Below are 25,941 nucleotides of genomic sequence, written 5' to 3' on the forward strand. Positions count from 1 at the left end.
GTGTCCGCTGCCAGTGTCAGAGGAGTGGCGTGAGGGCGTGCAGCGTGTGGGTGGCCAGGCCCCGCAGCCCGTGGATGGGGCTCTGGGCTGACAGCAGCAGCAGCAGCCGCCGTGGCCCCACCTGGAGCGCCACCAGCCGCCACCCCAGGCCTGGCTCCTCTGTCCCCGACACCAGGTAGCAGGCTCGAGGCACGTGGGCCTGCTGGGCAGCGTCTTCCGCCTTCTCCTCCGGTGGCCCTGGCTCTGGAGGAAGGACGGGAGGGCTGAGGTGACCACTGAGGCCTAGACAACGATGACACTGGCCCACGGAAGCCATACTCCACCTTGGGCCTACGACCCTGCCTCCTGATGGGCACACGGCTCACGTGCCTGCCTGTACGTGACCGAAGATGAGCCCAGCACCTTCTTGCGTGGTCCCCTGGTTCCTGGGGGTGCTGAGTGCAGCCCCAGGTGGTCCATGCGGCAGTGCAGGCAGACACGCACTGATGTTTGCTGCACGCCAGCCACTGGGGGCCAGGCTCAGCTCCTTACCCTGCCTGTGCGCCCTGGCCGACGACCTGTGGCGGCGGTGGGACAGCCAGGAAGGCCAGCCCTGCCCAGGGAAGCTCTCTGTGGCTTCCCAGGATCTTCACTGGGATGGTTGCTCCACCCAGCCCCTGGGCGGGCTGGTTTCTATGACGCTTTCCCTTCCTAACATTGTCCCCAGAACCTCCCCCGCCATGTGTGAGATGGGACGCACGGGTTTGAATCATGGCTCTGATGCCTGTTAGCTGAGCCTCAGTTTCCCCACCTGTGATGCGGGAATGAGGCTGTCACGGGAGGTGCCTTCACTCAGGAGGATGAAGTGAGTGGTGACACACAAGCACCTCGCCAAGATGAGGTGTTGGTGTTAAGATCAGGGTGAGCAGGAGGTTCTGAAACGGCAGGCTGCCCCTCCCCGCCCCTTCCTTCCCGTGTGTCCACACCCAGTGCTCAAGCAGCGCTGTGGCCAGTGCATGGTGAGGGCCACTGTGCCCGCCACTGACCTGGTGGGAAGTGCGTGGCGGTCACCAGGGTGTAGAAGGAGCGGAGGAGACGCCTTCGCCGCTCGGGGGAAGGCTCTGGAAGAGGGAGAGAGGGTGACAGCGCCTCTCCACAGCCCATGCCCCTCCCGGCCGCACCCCCCACCCCAGTCACCTCTATCCCCCGAGGGCGCCACGGTGAAGAGGCAGCGCTTCAGTTCCAGGTGGAGCAGCAGCAGCCTGGGGGAAGGGGGCGTCAGGGCCAGCGAAGGGGAGAAGGCGCCCCAAGCCACTGCCCACTCCGAGCCCTACCCGAGGATGTCCGCGTGGAGAGAGAAGCCTGCGGGCAGCGCTCGGGGCCCCAGCGGCAGGCAGGCCCGCAGCGGGTCCAGCAGCGGCTGCCACCAGCGGTCCAGGAGCTGCGGGGGGCGCGGTCAGCGGAGGGCGCCGCCGCGGGGGGTGGCCAGGCGGGCGGGGCGGGGCGGGACCGACAGGACAAGGGCGGAGGGAGCTGGGCGGGCAGCGACACCCGAAGGCTGGGGTCCCCCGGCAGGAGGCGCGGGGCCGGGGTGACGGGGATTGGAGCGGACAGTGGCCGGCGGGGCGGGGCCGGCTGAGGGCCGGGTCGCGGTGGCCGGGGTGACGGGGGCGAGCGGGACGCAGCCCGGAGTCACCTGTGGATCCAGCTGGCTGAGGGGAGGGCGCGGCCCGCACAGCAGACACAGCTCCAAGCCCGGGAGCAGCGTCAGGGTGAGCAGCCGGTGCGGCACCTGAAGCCCAGCGCGGATCCCTGTGGCTGGAGCCCGCCCCGAGGGGCCCCACCCAGCGGCCCGGCCCCGCCCCTGCTCGCCAGGCCCCGCCCCACAACTCGGCCCCGCCCCTGCCCGCAAGGCCCCGCCCTCTAGGCCCCGCCCCCGCGGCCGGCCCCACCCACTCACCGTGGGGCTCCCGTGGGGCAGGTACACCGGGTAGTCGCGGGCGGCCTGCGGCGGCAGGGACCCCACCAGCCAGGGGAGCAGCACGGCCTCTGGCGTCCCCAGCCGCCACCAGCTTTCCGTTGCCGCCACCACCCGGCCCGATACGACCAGGCTGACGAAGGCCGTGCCAGCTGCCTCCGCGAAGCCCGAGAGAGCTTCCTGGGCGAGGGAGGCGGGAGTGGGGAGAGAGGGCAGCGGGTTCAGAGCTTGCCTAGGTAACATGCTCACCCTCTCGGGGAAGGGGTTCTTGCATCTTCACACGGGCACACTCCCCCAAGCCCCACTGTGAAGTAAAATGCACAGGTAAGGTGTCTGCTACCTCGCTGCAGCTTGGGCTCATTGAGACCCACTACGCGCCAGGTAGGCTCATCACGACCTACTCCAGCTCAGAGCTCAAGTCACTTGCTGAGAGTGATGCTCGGGGCCAGGCCAAGGGAATCACCAAGTGGTGTTTAGGGAAAGGCTGAGGGAACAGCATGTGCTAAAATCAGGAGGGCTGGTAAGTGGCTGGGATTAGTGAGACCCTTGAGGTAGCTGGCAAAGGCGAATCATGGAGTTAGCAGGGCAGAGGAAAGCGGGTTGGTGGGTGTCAGATTCCATGGGTCCTCAAACACCAGGCGGAGGGGGCAAAGGAATCCGTGGCAGGGCTGTGCACAGACGGGCATGGTCAGCTTGGGTAATCCTTGGGGGCCAAATGGAAGCCAAGAGCATGAAAGATGCGGGGGGGGGCAGTTGAGGGGAAGAGGATGAGGACTGAACTGGGGCCAGAGGGACAGGTTCAGGAGCTCCCAAGGCATGCCCAGTACCTGAAGGAGGGACCCCTCTGGAGGAACCACGCAGTCCACACACTGAGTCAGGTCCCCGATGAGCTCTGGGTCCCCCAGGAAGCTGTCGATGAGGCGGTAACTGGTCTAGCAGAGGAAGAAGGGAGGTGCCTAGGATTTGGGTGTGTCCCTTAACACCCAGATCTGCTGCGTCCCCTCAAAACCAAGTTGTCCACACACCACAAGATCAAGTGGCTGTCCTAGGGGCTGCTGGGAGGGGCAGTGTCCAGGCACCCCAATGTCCCATTCTCATGGGCTGAAGCCTCACCCTCAACTCCTTCTTCAGTCTCTCTACATTGCGAATATTGGTCAGTTCTTCAAGCCCCACGAGAAGAACCTAGAAGAGCCCAATAGGAGAGCAAGGACATTTCACAGCTGGTTTTAGAAAAGGGGCTGAGACTCAGACACCTGGGTCTGAAGGAGGAGGGGCTGGGGGTCTGGACTCTAGTCCTAGGGAGGAGGGTGCTGATTTTCTGGGTTTGGGAAAAGGGTGGGGGAGTCTCACCATGGCCCCAAAAACCATCTGGAGTAGTCTCTCCAGCCTCAGCTCCGAGGTGCCCTCCTCAGATGACAGGACAATGAGGGTGATGCTGTGGGAATGGAAGGTGAGAAGGAAGGATGGAAACGGGGCAATCAGCCTAGCGGAGTGGTCCCTGATCCGGATGTCTCCCCCAGCCCAGCCGGCCTCTGATACGGAGACTCAGGGATCAGAGAGGGTCACGAGAAATAAGCAGCTGGCCTCGGAGAACTGAAGGCCTTGGGGTCATCGTCAGCTAGGACTGTCACTGGGACCCAGGCACTACAAGCTACGGCTTGGAAACCTGTCATGGAAGCTTTTCCACACCACGGTGGTGTCCTCGGTCCTCGCAGAGCTCAGCTGCACCTCGAGATTCTGCCCAAACATGTGGACTCCATTGAGGGAGCCGATGACAGAGAACGGGAGCTGGGGAAAGGTTCAGGCCATTAGACAGCAGTCTCCAAAACTCTCCCCCTTGGGGGCCAAAAGTGGGGTCCCAGCCCCCTCCTTCTAGATCGCCTGGGCCCTCCTCTTCAGGGAACCAGAATTACTGGTCCACTACACCCCCTCTAGACTCAACACTAAAACATCTGCCACCCACTACTCCCTTTACAACCCAGAGCCAAGCCCCTAATTCCCTTCTAAATTCGGAGATCCAGGCACTCAGGGCCCCACCTGCTGGCGGGCGGCGGCGCCGCTGCGGCTGCTCCTGCAGAACAGGGGGACCCCACTGGAGGCCGTGAGGCACAACAGATGGACGGTGCCTTCAGCCCCCTCCTCCCCCATTTGGGACCCCCCCCCCACGTCCCCCACGTGGGGATGATCAGAGTCGGCCTTGCAGCGTGACGATGGATCCACTAAATCGAGCTGCAGTCCGATGCCGCCAGAGGGCGAGAATGGGGAGGGGACTGGAAGAGGATCCGATTCCCGCCTTCCTCTTCCAACGCAAATAGACCCTCAGTCCCTATTCTAGCCCCGCCCCCAGGCCCTCTTCCGTCCCAGAAGGAAGTCACGACACCCTTAACAAAGATGGCGGCCGGCTGTAAGGGAAAGCTTCGCAGCTCGTCCTCAAGTGTTCTGATTCCATGTATTAACGAAGAGAACGAAGAGGACGGACAGAAGGGGGTGAATGTGCCAGGGCGTTGCCTAGAAACCGTCACGGAGGGTACGCCGCTTTACATTCTAAATTGGTAAACAACTGTGTCCCGTTCAAAAATGGCGAGGGTGCCGAAGCGTTGCCTAGAAACCAAATTCCACCCCAGAGCCACATTTTATAATAAACACTTTGCCCGGCTCAAAGATGGCGCCGCAGCCGTTGCGTTGCCTAGCAACCACCATTGGACGGGACAAAGTCTAGTCCGAGGCTGAACACAGCAGTGACCCGCTCAAAAATGGCCGCAGGCGAAGTTCCGACTCCCTTACTTGGAGGGAAATTGAGAAAAAAACACGACCTCCCCCTTCAACCTCGAGGATGGTTTGGTCCCGCGAGCGTTGCCTCGTAACCACGCTCGGCGATGGTTTTTTTGTTACCAGAAAAAGAGGACAGTCTTTATTTCCCACAATCATGATAATGATATTTTTGTAATAAATTTATACGTGATGCTGTACCATGCAGAATGTGTAAATACACTTCCCAAAAGCTTTTTCCTCAAACGAAAAGTTGGCAGCGTATCCCCGAATATTTATACGTGTTTTCGCAAATTTGATCATTGCGCCAACGCTATTTTCAAACTTTCTTTTCTTCATCGAACGATGTAAATCTACACCATCCGTAATCTGCATTATGGATGTAACAGGATGTATTTCATCAACACTGTATTGGCATAGATTGGGTTCTCTCTGGGATGTGTGTGTGTGTGTGTGTGTGTGTGTGTTAAAAATGATAAAGTAAAAAGGTTCTTTGGTTATCATTTGAACCACGTGAATCTCTTTCTCTTTTTTGAGAACAGTTGCCTTCCTCCATCCAAACATTTTCAAAATACATAGTAATATTTTAAAACACCTGTTCCTTTGAAAACATGTTTTGCTTGCATTCTGGATTCTATTACTAATACATGATAAAGAAAAATAACAGTAAAGGGGCCTCCCTGGTGGCGCAAAAGGTTAAGACGCACCACTATGAAATAGTAATAATGCCAGAAACTGGAGTTCCCTCTAAAAATCTAATTGCTTACCTTTTGTAATACATTAGTGGAAATGGTTAATTGTCAGTTAATACAACTATAGTACATTCAACTTATCTGAAACAAGTTTCCTTATTTAATCTGCCTTGCATGGTTAACAGGGCAGATTATAATGTTATGTACCATTTTAATCTTACCTGTTGAACATTTTTCTGTTCTCTGATTTCCTCTACAGTTTGATTACAAAGTTATTTACACGGGCATAGAAAAGGGTGGGACTGGTTTAGATTAGAACAAGTCTAAGAGATAGGATGTTTAAATCTGCCTGTGTAGTCTTTGGATCTTGATTCAAGTAAAACAACTGGAAAACATTTGGGACAACTGGGGAAATTTGATTATGTATTTTTTAATTTTTAAATTTTTAAATTTTTAAAAGTTTATTTTTTTTTTTAAAAGATTTATTTATTTATTTATACAAGCTGTGTACAGTCAGAAGCGCGGGAGGGTGAGAAAATTCACCTGAGCCAGAGCGGGGAGCAGAGCAGGCAGAAGGACCGAAGTACACTGCTGAGGGGATCAGCGGGTGGCAGGAGAGGTCTGCGCGCCATGCGGGTGACAAGCTGTTTTTTATACTCTGTTGACAGCAGAAAAAGGGGACCTTTCATATCAGAAAAAGGGGACCTTTCACAACAGGGACCAAGTTCAATCTGATTGTGTATCTTTCTTTGGCAATCTTTAAGTTTTGTTTATCCTTGCCTTGTGGAAGTTGTGGTTTTACCCTGAAACGAAACTTGGGCTCAGCTGTGCTCTTCAAAATGGTCCTCTTCCTTAAAATGGCTGCTGTCTTGCTATGTTTAGTCCTTCAATATCTTACAGTACAGGCCAGATGCATGGGAGGGTGAGAGGATTCACCAGAGACAGAGCGGGGAACAGAACAGGCAGACAGACTGAAATACACTGCTGTGGGGAGCAGCAGGCCAGAGAGGAGAGGTCTGTTGCGCTGTATCTCCCAGGCCGGCCGGGAATCGAACCAGCGTCACAGAGGCCGCAGACAGCTCCACAGAGCTGTGCTCAATCCCCTGCGCCACCGAGGAGGTCCTGATTATTGATTTAGTGTTAGATGATACCCAGAAAAAAAAAAAAATTTAGAGGAGATAATGACCTAGTGATATGTTAAGAAATGTCCTTAGGTTTTTAGAGATGACTGCCAAGCATACAGAGAGGTAAAATGATATGTGAGGGGTTTGTCGTAAAAGGCTCAGAAAATAAAACAAAAGAAAAAAAGGGGTGGAAGAGGTAACTGACAAAACTGTGATTCGGCTGTGTGGAGACGGTGCCCTCTGTTACCTTGAAATTTATTCTCAAACTTCAATGGAGAAAGTTATCCTATTTTATGCCCCCCTCTAATTATGTCTGAACTTGTTCATTTCACCCAAACCCCTCCCATCCTTGAGAACACTATTCTTTTCAGTATAAATTAACATCACAAAGATAAAATGCGGTGGCGTTGGACATGCTGTTAGCACTTATTAATATAAAGAGTTTTCAGACGTTTGTCATTTAAAAGTTTGCTTGTGGGGGGGAAGCTGCTCAGATCCCTTCACGGTAAAAAATAATAAAGTATTTAAAATTCCTAAAATTTGAATGGATCGGAAAGACGTATTTGCGTAGGACATTTCTGTCAACAAATGTTACAGTGACTTCCCTGGTTTATCTCCGTCCCAAAACAAAAGAAAAGAAAACTGGGCTTCATGAGGTTTAGGGAGCACAAATTGACCGATATTTTAAGTTTTTCCGGTTAGGCTGCAATGGTAGCAAGTCGTTTTCCAGTTTTCAGAGTTCCTGGATGTGTTTCTTTTTTATGGTGTCATCGGTCGCATTTACATTTAAACCACCTGGAATTTATGTTCTGGGCCAGTTTTGGCCCCTCTCCCAGAAAACAACGATCAGGTGTTGCCTAGCAACCTCCACTGGGGCTAGAATTCGGCTTCTTTTGGGGGGGGTCGAGGAAAAAAACCAGCTGCGCCCCTTTCGGAGTTGACTGCAACCCTGAAGCGTTGCCTAGTTACCCAGTCTCGGACGCTGTGATTGGACCCTTCCCACGACCCTCCCCCTTGCCAGAAAGACTATCCCTAGAAACTTAATCTCTCTTGTTGGAAAACAAGGGCCGCGTACACGTTGCATAGCAACTGGGTGCCCCGCCCCTCCCTGGGAGACGAGAGTCGGAAACGCGTGCCACGCTCAAAGATGGCGGCCGACCCAGCAGTTTGCAATCTATTTCCCTCTCGTCGGTGCTGCTAATAATTCCATTTTCCACATCAGGTCCCCGAGGTGGAATCCCTGTGCCCCCTCCGGGACTTGCACGCTCTGGGCGCGAACGAGCACAGAGCTAGAGCCCAACGGGCCCGGGCGCCCCGCACAAACATGGCGGCGGGCGCGTCGGCGGCGGCGCGAGGCGGCCCCGCGCGGCTGAGTGCACTGCGCAGGCGCCGCTGCGCTTCTTCCGCGGCGGCCGCAGCGGCGGTGGCGGCCGCGGTGGTGGCGGGCGCCTCTCGGGGTATGGTCCCCGGGTCGGAGGGCCCGGCCCGCGCCGGGGGTCTCGTGGCTGACGTGGTGTTTGTGATCGAGGGCACGGCCAACTTGGGGCCCTACTTCGAGGCCCTCCGCAAGCACTACCTGCTGCCGGCCATCGAGTGAGTGCCGTTCCCGGCTCCCACCACGCCCTCCGCGGTCGCTTTCTCGGGCCCCCGCCCGGCCCGACCTTGCTCCTCCTGCCGTTACAGGTACTTTAACGGTGGTCCTCCTGCCGAGACGGACTTCGGGGGAGACGTGAGTCTCGGGACTCTTGAGGCTGAGGGAGGGGCCCTGGGCCTGCCCCCGCGCGTCTGAGGGAGGGGCCGGGGGCTGGACCCCCGGGTCTGAGGGAGGGGTTCAGGGGTCTGCACCCGCGGGTCTGAGGGAGGGTTTCGGGGGCTGGACCCCCGGGTCTGAGGGAGGGTTTCGGGGGCTGGACCCCGGGGTCTGAGGGAGGGTTTCGGGGGCTGGACCCCCGGGTCTGAGGGAGGGTTTCGGGGGTCTGCACCCCCGGGTCTGAGGGAGGGGTTCAGGGGTCTGCACCCGCGGGTCTCAGGGAGGGTTTCTGGGGCTGGACCCCCGGGTCTGAGGGAGGGATTCGGGGGCTGGACCCCGGGGTCTGAGGGAGGGTTTCGGGGGCTGGACCCCCGGGTCTGAGGGAGGGTTTCGGGGGTCTGCACCCCCGGGTCTGAGGGAGGGGAGCTGGGACCCCCGACTCCTTGTCAGAAAGAGGGAGCTGGGATCCCAGTTACAAAGCTCATCCATCCTCCCCTCCCAGTATGGGGGGACCCAGTACAGCCTCGTGGTGTTCAACACGGTGGACTGCGCTCCCGAGTCCTACGTACAGTGTCACGCTCCAACCAGCAGCGCCTATGAGTTTGTCACCTGGCTCGATGGCATTAAGTGAGCTCCCCTCCCCCTCGGGCAGATTGGGGACCCTGTGGGGGAGGGTGGGCAACGGGTGGTTTGTTAAGTTCAAGGCCCCGAAAACCTTCCCTCACCTTGAGTGCTAGAAAGGACCATGAGGAGGGCTGCTACTGCCCATTGGCCCCATCTGTGGTGGCTCAGTGTGCTTGGAGGCTGGTTGCCATTCTGTTTGGAGGTAGAAACAACTTTCCGTCCAGGAGTCCCTGGAGCACACACCCAGCTCCTCCTCCCTGTCATTCCCTCCTTTGTGTGCTACATCTCTGCTCCAACTCACCTTCTCCCTCTCAGGGGCATTGAAGGGTCGTGGAGAAAGGCCACGATCAATCCTTGCTTGGATTGGATCTTGATCCGACATTGCAAGCTCTTGTCTGTCCAGCCAGCCAGGGTCAAGTCACAGCTGGCCCACGATGGACCTCCTGGGCCCAGGTGTCCTTTCTGCTCCTCCTCATGGGAGGAGCTGATCGCTGCTGGGCTATTAATAGCACGCTGTAGTTGTTATCCAGCAACTCAGCCATCGCTGCCTGACAACTTCCTCCCAGACTTAGCAGCTTAGAGGTTTACCTCATGCAGTTTCCTTTCTGTGGGGAAAGAACTCAGGAGAGGCATCGCTGGGTGGTTCTGGCACTTCTCACGTCATCTTTGGCAGCAGTTACCCCTGTGGGTAACTGGGGTGTGGTTGGGCCAGGAGTTCCAGCTCCCAGGTGGCTACCCTCTGGCTGTTGGCTGCTTGCCACAGATCCTCCCCTCGGGCTCTTGAGTGCCCTCTGTGTGGCAGCGCTTTCCTCAGGCCCTGCAGCCCTACAGTGAGAGCAGAGAGGAAGCCCCAAGGTTTTTATGATCAAGTTGGAAGTCACATGCCGTCCCTTCTGCCACGTTGTGTCTAGCGCACACGCCAGTCCTGGTCAGTGTGTGAAGCCTGCATGAGTAAGAGGAGGTGGGGGTCGGCGGGGGCCTGGCTGCGGGGACATCCTAGGGAAACTTGGGGATGAGGTGACTGGCTGTGCATTTAAACCAGCGTCTCAGTGCTGTGGAAGTGTTCGCTGTGGGGTGGGTTTGGTTTACAAGTGGGTAGCAGCCGGGGCTGCTGATCAGAGTACATTGAAGGGCACCCTTTCGTGGCTGCCACTGGCGACATTCGCGCTGCCAAGGTTTGCTTTCTCCTGGAGCGTCTGTGGAATGAAAGGTCAGGATAAAGTAGTTTCTCAGCCGCTGCACCACTGAGGCTTCTGCCTGATCATTCCTTGTCTGGGGTGAAATGGGGGGCCGACCTGGGCACTGGGGGATGTTCAGTAGCATCCCTGCGCACTCCCCACCAGATGGCAGTAGTTGGGACCTCCCCTCCAAGTTGTGACACATCTCCTAATGTTGACTGTTGCCTAAGCGCAAGACCGGCTGGGTTAGATTGTGCTAAGACTTGTATCACGGCCAGTGGGGCTTTCTGAGCCCCAGTCCAAGTTTGACACCCCTCAAGTACTTCGCATCCAGTCCAGAAATGAAACCCAAAGAAAGCTTTGCTGAATGAATAAGTGAATGAATGTCCAGATTCTCCCTGGAAAACTCCTGTGTAACCATCAAGACCCAACCTCAGAGTCCCTCCTGATTCTGGCAAGCAGCCAGTTGCTCCCTCCTCTGCCCTTGTTACTCCCAGGTGTCCCCTGGAACAGCCCACACCTCTGGTCTGAAAGTCCAGGCCCCGGGGTGGTTCTCCTGCCTGGGTGTTTCCGTCTAGCCAGACGCCTCAGGAATATGGTGGTGGAATAAATGAGCTGGTGTAAACTTTGGGGAAGGTAATTGCCAAGAAACCAAATCACTAAGAAACCAAGTACCAAGAAAAGCAGTTAAACCCTCTTATTTTAGAAGTTCTAGGAAAAGTAAGCAAAAAACTTATTGAACTCTTTATTGTGTTTTCAGCCCTGCCTGTTTCTTTTCTTTTCTTTTCTTTTCTTTTCTTTTCTTTTCTTTTTTTTCCCTTCTTTTCTTTTCTCTTTTTTAAAGATTTATTTATTTATGCATACAAGGGCCAGAGATGGGGGGGGGAGTGAGAAGATCCACCAGAGACAGAGTGGGGAACAGAACAGGCAGACAGACTGAAATGCACTGCTGAGGGGAGCAGCGGGCGAGGCAGGAGAGGTCTGTTGCGCCATGTGGGTTGCTCCCTGGCCAGCCGGGGATCGAACTCATGTTGCAGAGGCTGCAAATTAGTGCGGTTCTTAACCCCTTGTGCCACCAGGGAGGCCCCCTGCATGTTTCCTAATCACCACAGAATATAATGTGTCTTTACTCAAAGAAGATTGCATGCGGTACTCTGCTGGGGGGGTGGGGGCTCCTGAAAGCCATGCCCCATGAGGATTTGGATCCATTATTTGGCATTCACGGCCCTTATTATCCCTCCGGCGCCTCTGTCACCACCTAGTCACCACCTAGTTCAGTGTCTGGGGGCCTCCCCAGTGCCCTAGGGATTAAAGCTCAGCACTGTTACTTTTTTTTTTTAAGATTTATTTATTTATACAAGAATTGGGGTACAGGCTAGATGTGCGGGAGGGTGAGAGGATTCACCAGAGACAGAGCGGGGAACAGATCAGGCAGACGGACTGAAATCCACTGCTGAGGGGAGCAGCAGGCGAGACAGGAGAGGTCTGCTGTGCCATGTGGGATTCTCGCCGGCTGGCCAGCATCAAACCCACACTGCAGAGGCTGTGGACAGCTTCACAGTGCAGCGCTCAACCGCCTGTGCCATCAGTGCTGCCACCTTGATGACCTGAGTTCAATCCCCGGCCAGGGAGCTGACCCACAGGGCGCAGCAGACCTCTCCTGTCTCCCCGCTGCTCCCCTCAGCAGTGGATTTCAGTGGATCTGCCTGTTCTGTTCCCCACTCTCTCTGATGAATCCTCTCAGTCCCTGCACCTCTGACCTACACCCCGGTTTTTCTACACTAAAAAAAGAAAAATAATAAGATAATTGCAGTTTCAGGGCCCTTCCGGGTGGCAATGTAACAGATTCTGCAGAAAATTAGCAAGTTCTCCCACACTTGGGAGAAAATCTTATCTTCTCAAACATCCCTAAGCCAGGGACAAAGCCAGCAGTGTGACACTTGTTTGAAGTGTCCTTGGGTTCCCGTCTGAAGCTGCACGTGCGCTCCTGCGCCGCCGACCCGCATCAGGAGGAGCGGCCGTGTCTCCCACAGCCCAGGGACAGTCTTTTCATCTGTTCACTCATTTGTTCCGCCGTGGTCTGAGGAGCAAACTGTCCCAGGCCCCGAGGAGTCAGGGTTCTTGAGGCCCGCCCAGGCCTGGCCTTCTTGGGGCTGGTGTTTGTGGGGCGGGGCGGGGGGTTGCCTGGCATGTGGGAGTCCTCAGTCACTGCTGGCTGCTCCTCACACTCATTCACTCTGACAGGGCCTCCTGGGGCCTCCTGGGACCAATTTGCCAGGGAAAGTGGGCGCTGAGACTTGAGGCGGACCATTTAGCTAGTGGGCAAACGTGGGGTTTCATTTGTCGGTGACCATGTGAAGGGGCTTGTCTGGAGTGAAGGTGTATCCTAAACCTTATGGGACTTAAGACGTGCTTTGCCACCAGCCGTGTTTTCTCCCCCACATCGCACTTTGGAGGTTTTTGGTTTTTTTTTTTAAAGTTTTATTTATTTATTTACACAAGCACTGGGTACAGTCAGAAGCGCGGGAGGGTGAGAGAATTCACCAGAGCCAGAGCGGGGAGCAGAGCAGGCAGAAGGACCGAAGGACACTGCTGAGGGGAGCAGCGGGCGGCAGGAGAGGTCTGCGCGCCATGTGGGACCCTCCTCCGGTGGCCGGGGAGCAGCCGGGGATCGAACCGGCGCTGCAGAGGCTGCGGGCAGCTTCGCAACCCAGCGCTCAACCGCTGCGCCACCGGGGAGGTCCCCACTTTGAAGTTTTTCTCCTTAGACAGGGCTTGTCCAAGGCCCCCTCTGAGCTCAGCCAATGGTTCATGTTCAGGGTTCAGTTAAAAAAAAAAAAAGTTTTAAGGGCTCAGCGTGGTCCGCAGATCACATTTTTCCTCAGTTGCTATGTAAAAACCAAGGTGAAATTTACCTGACGCGACTAACATGCTTGAGCAGACAATTCACCAGCCTCTTGTGCACTCCCTGTGTTGTGCCGGCACCACCTCTAGCTAGTTCTAGAACACACAAGACTCCACCATGTGAAGCAACTGCCCCCCGTTCCGCAGCCCGCTCCCCAGCCAGGGTGCTTTTACCTCTGGTCTCGGACCCATGAGGAGAGGTTTGATTTTTTTGTGGGACTGGACGCTGGCGGCAGGGAGGATCCAGGGCTGGGTCATCCATCCGGCTCTGCCCTCCAGTTCTTGGCCTTAAGATTCCTGGGCAGAAAACTCTGCATGTGAGGAAGTGGGGGGTGGCCTGGTAGTGTGGTAGATAGGTTGTGTCCTAAGGGAAAAGGCAGGTTTGGGGCTCACAAGTGAACTCATGGGGTGGGTGGGAGCCGCGGCGGACGCCTGCAGCTGGGAAGAAACCAGTGGGCCCCTGCCCGCTCCTGCAGCAGGTGTTGCCCTCTGTCCTCGGGCACCGGGACATGTCCTGCGGTGGCTCAGACGACTTGGCCGCCCTCGCTGTGGGGGCCAGCGGGCTGGGGAGGGGAGCCGGCTGTGTGCTTGTCAAGGGACATGTGAGTTGTTGGAGTGTGGGCCCTGAGACAGATGGCAGGCGGGAAGGCTTCCCGGAGGAGGGGATATGGGGCTTCGTCCCAGGAGGGCTAGAGGCTAGGTGAGCAAGGTATCCCCCTGGGCTGGAAGTGGGGTTCAGTGTGGCCAGACAGGACGTGCAGAGGCCTGGATTTGTGCAGGTGATGATAACCAGGGACAGGGGAGCTGCTCTGGTGGGCTTGTCCCCAAAATAGGGTCCTAGGAGGGGTCCCCTGGACGCCTGGCTGAGGGCTTTGTTCTGGCCTCAGTGGATGGCTTGGATGAGTCTCCATTCCTGCTTCCTCACACCGCCCCTCGCAGTCACTGCCCCTTTCTCTGTCCCCCTTTGAGCCTCAGACACCTCCCTTGGCTTAGCCGCGTCCGCCCGCGCGTGCTCATCGAATCGTCTGCCCTGTCGGTGTCCAATGCTCATGTGGTCTGACCTGCTTCCCCCCGCGCCACTCCCACAAGCTGCCTGCATCTTGCCGCCAAGCGCTGCCTCTCACGTGTGAGCGGTGTTCCGGCATGGACGTGCCACACTCCTGATCAGCTGGCCGCCAGCGGGCCTAGCCTTTCTCCCTGGTGCCAGACTGAGGGCAGATAGGGGGAGGGGGCAGAGAGGACTCAGCCCCCAACCCTGCTTGTAGGGGAGGTGGGTGCACACATGCAGGGGACCAGGGTGCCCATCTCCACAGGTGTCCCTTGTGGCAGGGTCAGGCTGACCACTGCACAGCCTTTCCTGGTGGCAACAGCGGCGCCTAAGTCAAGGCCTTGCACATGCCACGCCCCATGTCTGCAAATGGGGAAACCCGAGGAGCTCGGAAGCTGGCGAGCTGGTTCTGATAGTGGGGGGAAGAGGGGCACTGGGCCTCTCCCCACCCCGTGGAGGTGGGGTGGCCCTGTGGACCCAGGGCTGACCACCTGGCCCCTGCAGGTTCATGGGCGGGGGTGGCGAGAGCTGCAGCCTCATCGCCGAAGGCCTCAGCACGGCCCTGCAGCTGTTTGACGACTTCAAGAAGATGCGGGAGCAGATGTGAGTGTGCCCTGGGTGTGACCCCCCATGGGGGGGGTCTCTTTCTAGCTGGGGTGACGTGTTTGGTCTGTCTGTGACCCCACTCAGCCAATGTCTGGTCTCCTCATTGGGAGAGGGAGTCAGCTCTGGGCCGCCTCCTGGGACCCCAAGCAAGTCAGGGAGCTCCCACACCGGGGGGAGGGGGGCTACTACTGATTTCTTCTGGGGCAGAGGGCTTGCCACACAATTTTTGATGCTGGAGGAGGGCCCCTGCGCTACCCACTGCACATCTTTCCTTGTCCCTGGCAGTGGCCAGACGCACCGCGTCTGTCTCCTTATCTGCAACTCGCCCCCGTACCTGCTGCCTGCCGTCGAGAGCACCACCTACTCGGGGTACACCACGGAGAGTCTCGTGCAGAAGATAGGGGAGGTGAGCACCCCTAGCCTGAGGGCAGAGGGCCTGGGGGCGGGGCTCCTAGAAAACAGATGAGTTGCACAGTTGGTGCGACTCCCAGGATCCTCTGGGGCAGCTGGTGCTGGGGCCAGCAGCCCCCGGTCCCAGAACCTGCTGGGAGCTTGGTTTTAGGGCTGGGCCGTCCGGCTCCCCAGCAGGGGCCGTTGCCCAGGGTTGGCCCCGTGGCCATGTCCTGACTGCTCGTCCCCCTCCTCCTGCAGCAGGGGATCCACTTCTCCATTGTGTCCCCCCGCAAGCTGCCGGCCCTGCGGCTTCTGTTTGAGAAGGCAGCGCCCCCAGCCTTGTTGGAGCCGCTGCAGCCGCCCTCGGACGTGAGCCAGGACCCGAGGCACATGGTGCTGGTGCGGGGGCTTGTGCTGCCAGGTGAGGCCTGCGCGCGGGCGGGAGATCGGGGGGTTCTCCCTGACTCCCTCTAACTTGGATTCTCTCCCTTCCCCTCTCATGCCGCTTCTCGTGGGGCTCCTCCTTGACTCAGTCGGGGGTGGCTCAGCCCCAGGTCCCCTCCAGCCAAAGCAGCCTGTCCCTCTGCCTCCAGCTCCACCCTCGGGTGCCACGCTCTCAGCAGCCCCCCAGCAGCCTCTGCCTCCCGTCCCCCAGCAGTACCAGGTATGGGAGCTCCGGGGGCCCCATGGGAGCCTGGGCTGCTCAGGAGAGAGCTCATTGGAGCTTTGGCCTAGGGGGTGATGGGCATCTCCCTGGGGGTGAACATCAGGGAGTGGGTCTCTGGAATCGGGAATCGCATCTGTGCCCAAGGAGTGGCTTTGCCTTGTGGATGTGTGGCTGGCATGACTTTGTGTGACCCCCAAGACTGGGGTGCATGAGCGTTACCAGCCCTGCCCTCCCCACCCCCCCAGGTGCCAGGGAACCTGAGCGCAGCGCAGGTGGCGGCCCAGAACGCGGTGGAGGCCGCCAAGAACCAGAAGGCTGGGCTGGGCCCGCGCTGTGAGTGCCGGGCGAGGCCGCGGGGGTCGGGCTGGCCGGGCCTCCCTCCGCGCGCCTCACACCTGTTTGTTCCCACCTCTTTCCTGTCTTCTCCTGCAGTCTCGCCCATCAACCCCCTCCAGCAAGCCGCGTCAGGGGTGGGGCCCCCCTTCAGCCAGGCTGCAACTCCCCAGCTGACTCCTGGACCCCCGGGTGCCCCTAAGCCGCCCCCTGCATCCCAGCCCAGTCTGGTCTCCACAGCGGCCCCTGGCCCAGGCCTGGCTCCCCCGTCGCAGCCTGGGGCGCCACCCATGGTAGGTGTCAACCCGCCTCCCAGCCTGCCGCCCGCCAGAGCCCCGGGCTGAGGTGCAGGGGACAGAAGTGCCCTCCCCACGAGGGCTGAGGCCACAGGCCCTGTGTTGTGCCGGCGCTGAGACGAGCGCGTCTGGGGACTGCATGCGGCCCGTGGCCTGGCGGGGGCCGCCCTTCTGAGGAGCCCAAGGGATCCTGGCGGGTGTCGGGTCCCACAGGCTGGCGGCCGATGGAGTGGGGATCTGGTGCCCCTCTCAGGACAGCCGCTCGGCACAGGTCTGACCCCCATCCTGTTGCCCCTCCTCCCCCACAGACGGGCACGGTGGCCGCAGGAGGGGTGAGTGGGCCGTCCCCAGCCCAGCTAGGGGCCCCAGCCCTCGGGGGGCAGCAGTCGGTCTCCAACAAGCTCCTGGCCTGGAGCGGGGTCCTCGAGTGGCAGGAGGTGAGTGGCTCGAGCCACCCGGGAGGCTCAGATTCAGGGTCAGAGGGGCCCGAGCTTCATGGCTTCTGAAGGACAGAGGGTCGCGGATTGGGGAGGACCCTCCAAGGGGAAGACCCCCAACATTACTAGAATTGGAAAGCCCGAGAATTGTGGGATTGGTGGTCTGGAGGGAGACGCCCAGGGCTGGGGGGACTTGAACTGGGGCAGTGGGGGCAGGCGGGATGGGGGGGTGCAGGGACACAGCCTTGTCTCCGCCTCAGAAGCCCAAGCCCGCCTCCGTGGATGCCAACACCAAGCTGACCCGGTCCCTGCCCTGCCAGGTCTATGTGAACCACGGCGAGAACCTGTAGGTGCCCGGGGGGCGGGCTAGTGGGGCGGGCTAGGGTTCCCATCCTCCCAACACCCATCCCTCTCCCGCCACCCCCAGGAAGACGGAGCAGTGGCCCCAGAAGCTGATCATGCAGCTCATCCCGCAGCAGCTGCTGGTGAGCCGGTGGGGAGTGGGGGGGTGGGCTCAGTGCTCCCCTCACCCCTGCGCCCCTCACTCCCACCTGCCGGCTCCGCCTCACCCAGCACGCCCCTCCGGTGTCTTCCCCAGACCACCCTGGGCCCCCTGTTCCGGAACTCGAGGATGGTCCAGTTCCACTTCACCAACAAGGACCTGGAGTCGCTCAAGGGCCTCTACCGCATTATGGGCAACGGCTTCGTGAGTCCTGGGCGCCGCGCGGCCCGGGTGCCGGCCCTGTCCTCCCTTCCGCAGGCCTTCTCCGGGGCCCCGGGGCGATGGGCCTGAGCGCTGTGTGGGACGGGGTGCGCCTGGGGACCCTGGGCCCCTCGGCTTCCTCCTAGAGCTTGAACTCTGGCCGCGGCTTTAACGTGCCCCAATGGCGGCTCGTTCCCCGCTGACGTGTGACCGCAGCCGCTGGGAGGGCGCGTGGGCGCCACAGCTCACCTGGGGCCTTTCTTCCTGGGCAGAGGGCAGTTCTGGGGCAGGAAGTCTGACCCCGTGTCGAGGGCCGCTGGGAACCCCGACCTTGGGCTTAGGCAGAGGGGCTCCCTCCCTGTCCAGCCTCAGCGGCCTCCCCGCCCCCGCTCTGTGTCTTCCCGCGGCTCCGCGTCCCCCTTATCGGGACGCCGGTCACGCTGGACTCGGGCCTGCTCCAGTGGCCTCGGCCTGTTTGCTCTGCCAAGCCCATTTCCATATACGGCCACAGGTACGGGGTGGTGGGGGGTGCCGCCGGCGTCACTTGGAGGACACGGTCCTGTCCTCGCCAGACAAGACCCTCTTGAGAGGGGCAGCTCGTGTCACAGAACTTCCGGGGGGCTCGCCTCACGGAACGCCCACGAGTGCCCTCCCGAGAAGCCAGTCCTGAGCTGCGAGTTGTCCGAGCAAAGCAGTGATTGTTGGGGGGCCTCTGAGGACACCTCACTGCCTCTCACAGCCTGGGGCTGACTGGGCGCAGCTGGGCGAGCCTCACTTCCACTCGTGGCGTGGCCCTCAGGCCGAGGCCATGGTCTGCTGAAGCCTCACAGGTCTGCAGGGTCGAGATCCCCTTGCAGGCGCTGGTGCTGGGGGTAGGGGGCTGTTGCTGCCACCCCGGAGGCTCGGCCTCCTCACAGCCTGGTCCAGGAGGGCACCTTGTACCAGCTTCTGTCCAGAGGTGGGGGCCTGGGCTTGGCCAGCTAGCCCCACTCTGTGTCCCTGTGGCCCCTTGGGCTCACACAGTCTCTCGGCTCTGGGCACCTCACGTGGCCTGAGGTGGCCTGGCCGGGCAGCAGCGTGGCATCAGCCGTGTGAGTATGGGTCTTTGGAAGAGTAGCTGTTCCCATGGCCCCAGGCAGGTCTCCTCATCTCCCAGGCTGCAGGGTCACCCCTAGCTGCAGGGGAGGCCATGGGGGAACCGACACTCATGGGTACTTTGGGCTGAGCAGAATTGGGGTTCTGCATGCAGGACAGACGGCACCTGGGTGCTGGGTGGGTAATCGGCAGGGGCTGTCGCTGCAGAAGAGGAGGGTGTCGGGAGCCCCTGTTGTGACCCTTCTGGTCTCTGCCTCGGTCGGTTGTTGATGTTCCCCAGGCACTCCCTGTGCCTGTGGCTACGGGCAGGGCGCTGCCAGATGCACGCGCCCTGGGCACGCAGCCCAGCCATGTTGGCGCTGCCGCCCACTGCAGATAGGCCCCCTCGTAAGTTAGGTCACCACTTTTGGGTGCCAGCTCCATGTCAGACCCCTCCCCTCAGCCACAAACACTCCCAGCAGCCCTTGGGGGAGGGTGACCCAACAAGGTGGGTGCAGCGGGTCAGGGTTGGAGAACTGGGTTCATGCTCTCGGCCGGCTCTCCCTGCTGCAGAACCAGCTTCCCCTGGTCCATTGGGGAGCTCTGCCCCTCTGCTGTGTCCTCCCCTGTCCACCTGTGGCAACAGAAGCCTTGCCACCCCGGGCTCCTAAGCCAGGAGGGCTGGGCTGCCCGCCCATGCTGTGACTTGTTCTCCCCCAGGCTGGCTGCGTGCACTTCCCGCACACGGCGCCGTGCGAGGTGCGCGTGCTCATGCTGCTGTACTCGTCCAAGAAGAAGATCTTCATGGGCCTCATCCCCTACGACCAGAGCGGCTTCGTCAATGGCATCCGGCAGGTCATCACCAACCACAAGCAGGTCCAGCAGCAGAAGCTGGAGCAGCAGCAGCGGGGGGTGAGTGATGCTGCACCCCTGCCCCTGGGCTCCCCGGGTGTGGTCACCAAATTCAGTCCTGCCCCTGAAGTCCTACGTTCGTGCTGTGCACCCAGAGCCCTCGAGCTCTCCGCGTGGGTGGTGTCGTGCCCGTTTCGTCAGCTACGTCCACCCTTTGCGGACTGACGGGGCCCGGTGTTGGGTGGTGAGGCCGTCGCTCTGGTCAGACCGACGGTTTGAGCACCTCGGCAGGAGAGAACCCAGGGCAGGCTTCCTCAGTGACTCCCGGAGCTGCAGGTGCCCTGTCCAGCTTTGTCGGGTGCACCGAGGCAGAAGGCCTCGTCCCCACACTTCCTCGTGACCTTTCCCTTCGGCATCCTCGTCAAATCTCCATGACACCGCTCCTTGGGGGGGGCCCGGGACTGGGCTTTTCCTTCTCAGGCCACCCACCCCACAAAGGAAGTTTCCAGCTCCTTCCAGATTTCCCTCCGGGGCTCAGGGCCTCCCTGATACAGGGACCCCTCTGCAGCCATCACTGACCTGCTTGCTCTCTCTTCCCATGCAGATGGGGGCACAGCAGGCGCCCCCTGGCCTGGGCCCCATTCTGGAGGACCAGACGAGGCCCTCACAGAATCTGGTGAGGACAGGGCCAGGGCGGGAGAGACCCCAAAGGACGCAACCATCGTAACCCCATCTTGGAGGTCAGCGGGCCCGGGAGCCTCCCCCTCACCCCTGTCTCTCCCACCAGCTCCAGCTCCGCCCACCGCAGCCCCAGCCTCAGGGCACCGTGGGGGCCTCTGCAGCTTCAGGGCAGCCCCAGCCCCAAAGTGCTGCCCAGGCGCCCCCAGGCGGCCCCCAAGGCCCTCCTGGAGCAGCCCCTGGCCCACCCCCTCCCGGACCCATCCTGCGGCCCCAGAACCCTGGGGCCAACCCCCAGCTGCGGAGCCTCCTCCTCAACCCCCCTCCGGTGAGATTCAGGGCTGGGGCAGGTAGAGCCCTCGGTCCTGGGCGCTGACCCTGCGGCCCTTGCCTCTGGGGGAGGGAGGCTGGCTGGGTCGGTGGATGTGGGTAGAGCCCCCAAGGGGCCAGGCCCCGGGCCTCCTGGCCCTTCTCCGTCTCCCCCATGGGCTTCTGCTGAGTTGCCCTGGAAGGAGGAGGCCCTGTGCGATGTCCTCAGAGCAGCTCGGGGCTGGGGGGGTCTCTGGCGGGGCCTCTGAGCCACTCTCTTTGTTCTCTCAGCCCCAGACGGGGGTACCTCCCCCCCAGGCCTCCCTCCACCACTTGCAGCCACCAGGGGCCCCTGCCCTGCTACCCCCACCGCACCAGGGCCTGGGGCAGCCGCAGCTGGGGCCTCCCCTCCTGCACCCGCCGCCCACCCAGCCTTGGCCTGCTCAGCTTCCCCCACGGGCGCCGCTGCCAGGTAAGGGGGTCCCTGGGGAGGGCAGGGGTCTGGACTAGTGTCCCCCAGACTCAGGGCTCCTGGGAAACGAGGTTCTGGGATTCCAGAAGAGCGGGACTCCGAGGGCTGATGGGGGCGTCCGAGGGCTCCTGGGAATACATCCCAGAGGACCGAGGCCTTAGGAGGGTGAGGTCTCTTTCCACCGTTCCCCTTCTGTGTGTTCTCGCGGGGTTGTTGGGGAACATAGTCCTAGGGCCAGAGAGGCGATTTGAGGCGGGTGGGCTCCCAGAGAGTCCCGGGAGACCCGGTGCGTGGCCAGATGGGGTCGGAAGGCGCCTCTGATGTCCCCGCGACATCGAGAACACGGTGCGTCGGGCCCCAGAGGAGGAGGGAGGAAGCAGCCCAGGGCCCAGCCGGGCCCCAGGGACTACTGGGAGATGCAGTCCCTTCCCCACTGCCCCCCAGGTCAGATGCTGCTGAACGGGGGTCCCCGGGGCCCGGTCCCCCAGCCGGGCCTGCAGCCCAGCGTCATGGAGGACGACATCCTCATGGACCTCATCTGAAACCCCGACACCCAATAAAGTTCCTTTTAACACACGCCCCGGCTCCCGTCACTGACGTCCCCCAGGCCTGGGCAGGAGGAGACCGGGGTCCACCTCTGCCCTGGCTCGGGCTTCAGCACAGCCCCCGAGACCCCGGGCTGGTGGCGCCACGGCATCGGCCTCTCTCCGGGGGGCGCCGTGGAGGCAGGCAGGCAGCGCTCGTGGGACCACGCGCTCTCACGGAGGCGGGGGTGCCGAGCGAGCCCGGAATCGGCCGCTGACCCAGCTGGGCTCAGCAGAGTCTTGGGAGAGCAGCGGGAGCCAGGGAGGTGGGGAGGAGGGGGTGAGGTGCGGTCTAGGCAGGGAGGTAGGCGGCTGGCAGGTGGGGAGCTCGGGTGGGGCGGAGCGCAAGGGAGCGATGCTTCCAGAGCATGAACGTGATGGGGGGCTCTCGAGAGGGGGCTCCAAGCAGCTGCAGGTCTGTCCTGGGGATGCAGGAAGCCAAGGTCAGGGGGTAGACCCGGGTTGACTTAGTGTCAAACCCCGCTGGTCTGCGGGTACAAGGGGGCGAGGCGAGAGGCAGGGCGGAGTGGGGAGAGGAGAGACCAGAGGACAGGAGGGGTGAGCTGGGGGCCGCACACCACGCAAAGGACTTGGGGTATAGGCCAGCCCTGGGGTCTGGCTAGAGGAGGAGCCGGTCATGGCGCTAAGGTCCGTCCACCCGCGGGCGCCGCAGCGGAGCTCAGAACGTGTCAGGCGCGGTGCGCAGTGGGCGGTGGACGCCGCAGGAGTAGGTGAGACTGGAGAGGGCAGGCCGGGGTCCCCCCCGGAGACCCGCCTTCCGAGGGTGGAGAGGACAGCGCTGGCAGCGAACAGGTAGGAGATGTGAGGTCAGCGCCCTGGAGGACGGCCTCGGCGTGCGGGGGCAGCAGGCTCCGGAGGCGGGAGCCGTCCCGCCAGAGGCGAGAGGCAGTTGTCAGAGCGTGGTCCACACCTGGACCGCCAGCACCTCGCCGTTTGGGTCGCTGGTCGACGTTAGATTCCCGGGCCCTGTCCCTGGAGAGAGGTTGCAACCTGGTGGCCCGTGGGCCACTCTGCAGATGAGTTTTGTTTGGCCTTCCCCGTGTTAGCATAACGTGGCATTTCTCTTCCACCGAGTTAGTTGTAAACATCAGGATAATTCACACACACACAACCACACACAATCTGCAGTCTTGGTTCCTCTTGACAAGTCAGAAGATCTGGCACCCCTGGGCCGCCCTTCTGCCTAGCAACAGCGGGCTGGAGCTGCCCCTTTGCTTGGGGCGTGTGCTCTCTGGTTCGCCACAGTCCCCACCACTCCCTCCTGCTCCCCCACCGTGCGGCGGCGGGCCATGGCCTCGGTCCCCGGGCTTGCACTGTGGTGGTCCCTGGGGCAGCGTTCAGAGGAAAGTGAAACCTGTCTTGTACCCATGTCTCTATCACAAGTGGCAAAACGAAAGCGAGAACGAGAGGGCAGCGCGTTTCGAGAGAAGTGGGAGCGAGCCTACTTCTTTGTGGAAGTGAAGAGCCTGCCCACGTGTCTCATATGCAAAAAAATCGTGTCTGTGCTGAAAGAGTACAACCTGAGGCGCCACTATGAGTCCAAGCACAGCAAGAGCTACGACCAGTACACGGAGCAGACGCGGGACGCCATCCTCAGCGAGCTGAAGAAGGGGCTCAAGTGTCAGTAGGGGAGGCTCGCCCTTCCGGAGAGACGCGGGAGGAAGTTTCTGGGCATTAGAAACCTATGGACGGCAAGTAGAAAGGAGAGGAAAGACACGCCCTGAGCAAAAACGCCTCTTAGACCGTGACTTCGGGCTCCCGGCCTTCGTGTCCCAGGCGGAGGCCAAGAGAAATGGAGTTTCCCGGTTGCTTGAAAGAGTCGAATCCTTCGTGGCCTTTTCTCGCTGCTTGTGACCTGTCGCCGCCCGGTTAGCTTTATTTATTTGTGCTGTGAGACGTTTGATGTGACTGAGGAAGCCTGGGAGGCGGGGCTGAGGCCGGGGCAGGTCACCCCGGGGGCGGAGGCGCCTCACGCAGCAGGAGAACCGTGAGCGGGTCAGCGGGCACCGCAGCCAAGGCCGCAGCCCCGGGGCGAGGAGAGGTCGGCTCGCCCCGTCCCTCCCCAGGAATTTAGCGGAGCAAGGAAATGAAATGGAGGCCCCCAGAAACATCCAGCACACGCCCCTGCCCTTCGGCCTCCGCGGTTGACGGTGACCTGGACCCCTGGCCCCGGGTAGCTGACCAGTGTCTGGCCTGCATGTCCCGGGATGGGGTGGAAGAATTCCGCTGACATCAGGCTCCCGGTTCATTGCGCGTGAGTGAAAACCCCCCCTGGGCTCCCCCGCGTAGGTCAGTCAGAGCCTCGGTCAAGGTGGTGACCCTTCTGAACACTCATTTTTCTGCAAAGACTTTCACAAACAGCTACTTGAATGTATGATCCTATTGGACAAAAGTGGGGGAGCCATGGGTGAGGAGCACCCGGATTCCCTTTCCTTGCTGCAACACGAACTGATTTCCCCCAGATGGTGGGGTGAAGGACCGTGTTCCCCCACCCCCAAAGGCTTCCTCCAGCCAGACTGTGAACATGAACTAACACTGTCCCGTCGGCCCCAGCGGGTCCACGTCAACCACGTGAATGCAGACCACAAACAGCAGTTTCTGAACTCCAGTGCAATAGGGGGCTGGGTCCCCAGCGTGATTCTGCTGGGAGCGCAGAACCCTGAGTTGCCTCAGCAGTTGTCCTGAACCCCCGTGTTGGGAGGCCCCGCGCCTGTGAACAGCTGTTTTCCGTTACAAAACTGAATCAAATTCAATCCCGCTCCCCGGTGCCGGTGCCGGAGGCGAGGTCAGATTCTAAGGGCACATCCCACCGTGCCCCGCCAGGACGGGGGTGACGTCGGCATCTCCGCACCAGAAGGGTGGGCGTCAGCCTTCCGGCCTGAAGGCAGAGGAGCGGAAAGAATTCCAAAAGAGAAAAATTTTAATAATTAAATATTTCTATTTTTCAATTTGTATTTTTTCAATTTTGACTTTGAAATATAAACGCCAGTACCCTACCTGTTTGTATTCTGTTCCGTGCATTCACTGTAGTTCAGTAAAGATGCAATTTGATGATATCTCTGGCCGTCGACTTTTCTTATACCTGGCTCCTTCACCCATTTGTGTGACCCGCCTGGCTCCTGTAGGCATTTGAGTTTGCCGGCCCTGCCCTCCAGCTGTCGAGTGGAACCCGCAGGAAAAGGAGGGTGGCTGGGGATGGGCGTTTTCTACACGCCCCGGAGGTGATTGTCCCGAAAATGATGAAAAACGGAGCTGGTGGCGGTGGAGGAAGTGAGAGCAAATGGGTGAGGTGTCCCAGGCAGGCGTTTAGCAGGAGTTTTTCAAAACTCAGATGACTTCAGGGACCAGGCAGGTGATGGAAATGCGTGACACGGACGGGTGTAAGACGTCAGGCATGATGGGGACTGTGGCGAACTTGGAGAGCGCTTGCCCCGCGCAATGGCATTCAAATTACCACCAAAACACACTGTGAGGACCAAACAAAATCTGCTTGTGGGTCTCATGAGGCCCCCGGGCCGCCATCTTGCGACCTCTGGAAGAAGGAGAAGACACGAGGACAAGGACAGCCCTGAGAAAGACCCACGTGGAAGGGTGGGGCAGGGAGCCAGAGGCCAGGAGGCCCCGTGTGGTGTTCTGGAAGCTGAGAGTTGTCGAGAGAGTGATCGCCTGTCGGAAGCTGCTGAAGGGGGCGGAAGATGAGCAGAGCCAGCCAGTACTGTTGGCGTCGGGCAGACAGCTCCCTGCGGGAAACAGGTTTGGGCCGGGGACACGTGCCGGTGCTAGCTGCTGGCCTGGCTGGGGCGGGCCGGTGCTGCCCTCTTGACCTTAACACCCCGTTAGATGAAGCGCAGGGCCGGTGGCGGGTTAGAGGCGCACAGGCGGGGGCCGGAGGAAGCCTGCAGGTGAGGTTAAGAAAGCTCTGGACATGGGCCTCCCCGGGGTGCAGCCAAGACAGTAGGCGTCCGTGCCTGAGAGCCACCCCCTCCCAGCACAGTCCTCACCCCTGCTCCCGCATCCCGAGCTCCTGGCCTTGGGCAGGTCCCGCGCCCTGCAAGCTGCATCTCCCCCAGTCCGGTCAGGGAGGGAGGGCCGGGGTGCGGGGTAGGGAGAGGCAGGAGCCCATAGGGCCGCACTGGCAGGCTCGCTCGGCAGCCGCCCTCGGCCGCTGCTGCCACTCGGGACAAAACTGCCTCTAACAACATAGCCAGCCGGCAAACACCGCCTGGCGGGTCTTGGGCTGTGGCCGGTGCGGAGCCTGCATTTCTGACCGGCCCGCTAGAAGCAAAGGCGGGAAGATGGCAGGAGAATTCTCCCAAAACAACAGGGTGTGTGGGGAGGCGAAGGCAGAAATCCCGCAGCACCCACACGTGCATAGTTGAGAGCTGTGTGGGGTGGAGGCCAACACTCGCCCGCCACCTCTAAAGAAAAGTCTGAGGAAAGCCCTCAAGTGGGTGCTCGTCTCCGGGCGAG

At 60.4% G+C, this 25,941-nt stretch overlaps 2 protein-coding genes across 14 annotated transcripts; one reads left to right on the forward strand and one right to left on the reverse strand.

Moving 5' to 3' along the window:
• Positions 1–16: 16 nt before the first annotated feature.
• Positions 17–4,105, reverse strand: FUZ (fuzzy planar cell polarity protein; the record flags this gene model as incomplete). 11 transcript variants are annotated; one of them, XM_084257289.1, is made up of 12 exons in its annotated part: positions 17–330; positions 740–790; positions 1,026–1,100; positions 1,177–1,241; positions 1,314–1,420; positions 1,676–1,771; positions 1,940–2,137; positions 2,785–2,889; positions 3,071–3,139; positions 3,308–3,392; positions 3,624–3,745; positions 3,995–4,105. In XM_084257289.1, the coding sequence occupies 12 exons, from the start codon at positions 4,103–4,105 to the stop codon at positions 17–19; spliced, it is 1,398 nt and encodes a 465-aa protein (XP_084113415.1). The 11 variants fall into 11 exon arrangements, with proteins under 11 accessions (XP_084113415.1, XP_084113423.1, XP_084113422.1 ...); XM_084257297.1 differs by lacking the exon at positions 740–790 and having other exon boundaries at positions 17–237; XM_084257296.1 differs by lacking the exon at positions 740–790 and having other exon boundaries at positions 17–243.
• Positions 4,106–7,998: 3,893 nt separating this feature from the next.
• Positions 7,999–23,099, forward strand: MED25 (mediator complex subunit 25; the record flags this gene model as incomplete). Of its 3 annotated transcripts, none has more annotated exons than XM_084256609.1 (18): positions 7,999–8,135; positions 8,226–8,271; positions 8,795–8,919; positions 14,551–14,649; positions 14,938–15,058; positions 15,304–15,466; positions 15,579–15,709; positions 15,958–16,045; positions 16,145–16,338; positions 16,650–16,778; positions 17,039–17,124; positions 17,206–17,263; positions 17,377–17,484; positions 19,276–19,467; positions 20,012–20,083; positions 20,195–20,413; positions 20,686–20,866; positions 22,855–23,099. In XM_084256609.1, the coding sequence occupies 18 exons, from the start codon at positions 8,002–8,004 to the stop codon at positions 23,097–23,099; spliced, it is 2,391 nt and encodes a 796-aa protein (XP_084112735.1). The 3 variants fall into 3 exon arrangements, with proteins under 3 accessions (XP_084112735.1, XP_084112733.1, XP_084112734.1); XM_084256607.1 differs by lacking the exon at positions 22,855–23,099 and adding an exon at positions 21,311–21,432 and having other exon boundaries at positions 8,002–8,135; positions 19,276–19,506; positions 20,027–20,083; XM_084256608.1 differs by lacking the exon at positions 22,855–23,099 and adding an exon at positions 21,311–21,432 and having other exon boundaries at positions 8,002–8,135.
• Between the last annotated feature and the right edge of the window lie 2,842 nt (positions 23,100–25,941).

The sequence above is a fragment of the Talpa europaea genome (assembly GCF_964194135.1).
Source record: "Talpa europaea genome assembly, chromosome: 16".
Taxonomy (NCBI): domain Eukaryota; kingdom Metazoa; phylum Chordata; class Mammalia; order Eulipotyphla; family Talpidae; genus Talpa; species Talpa europaea.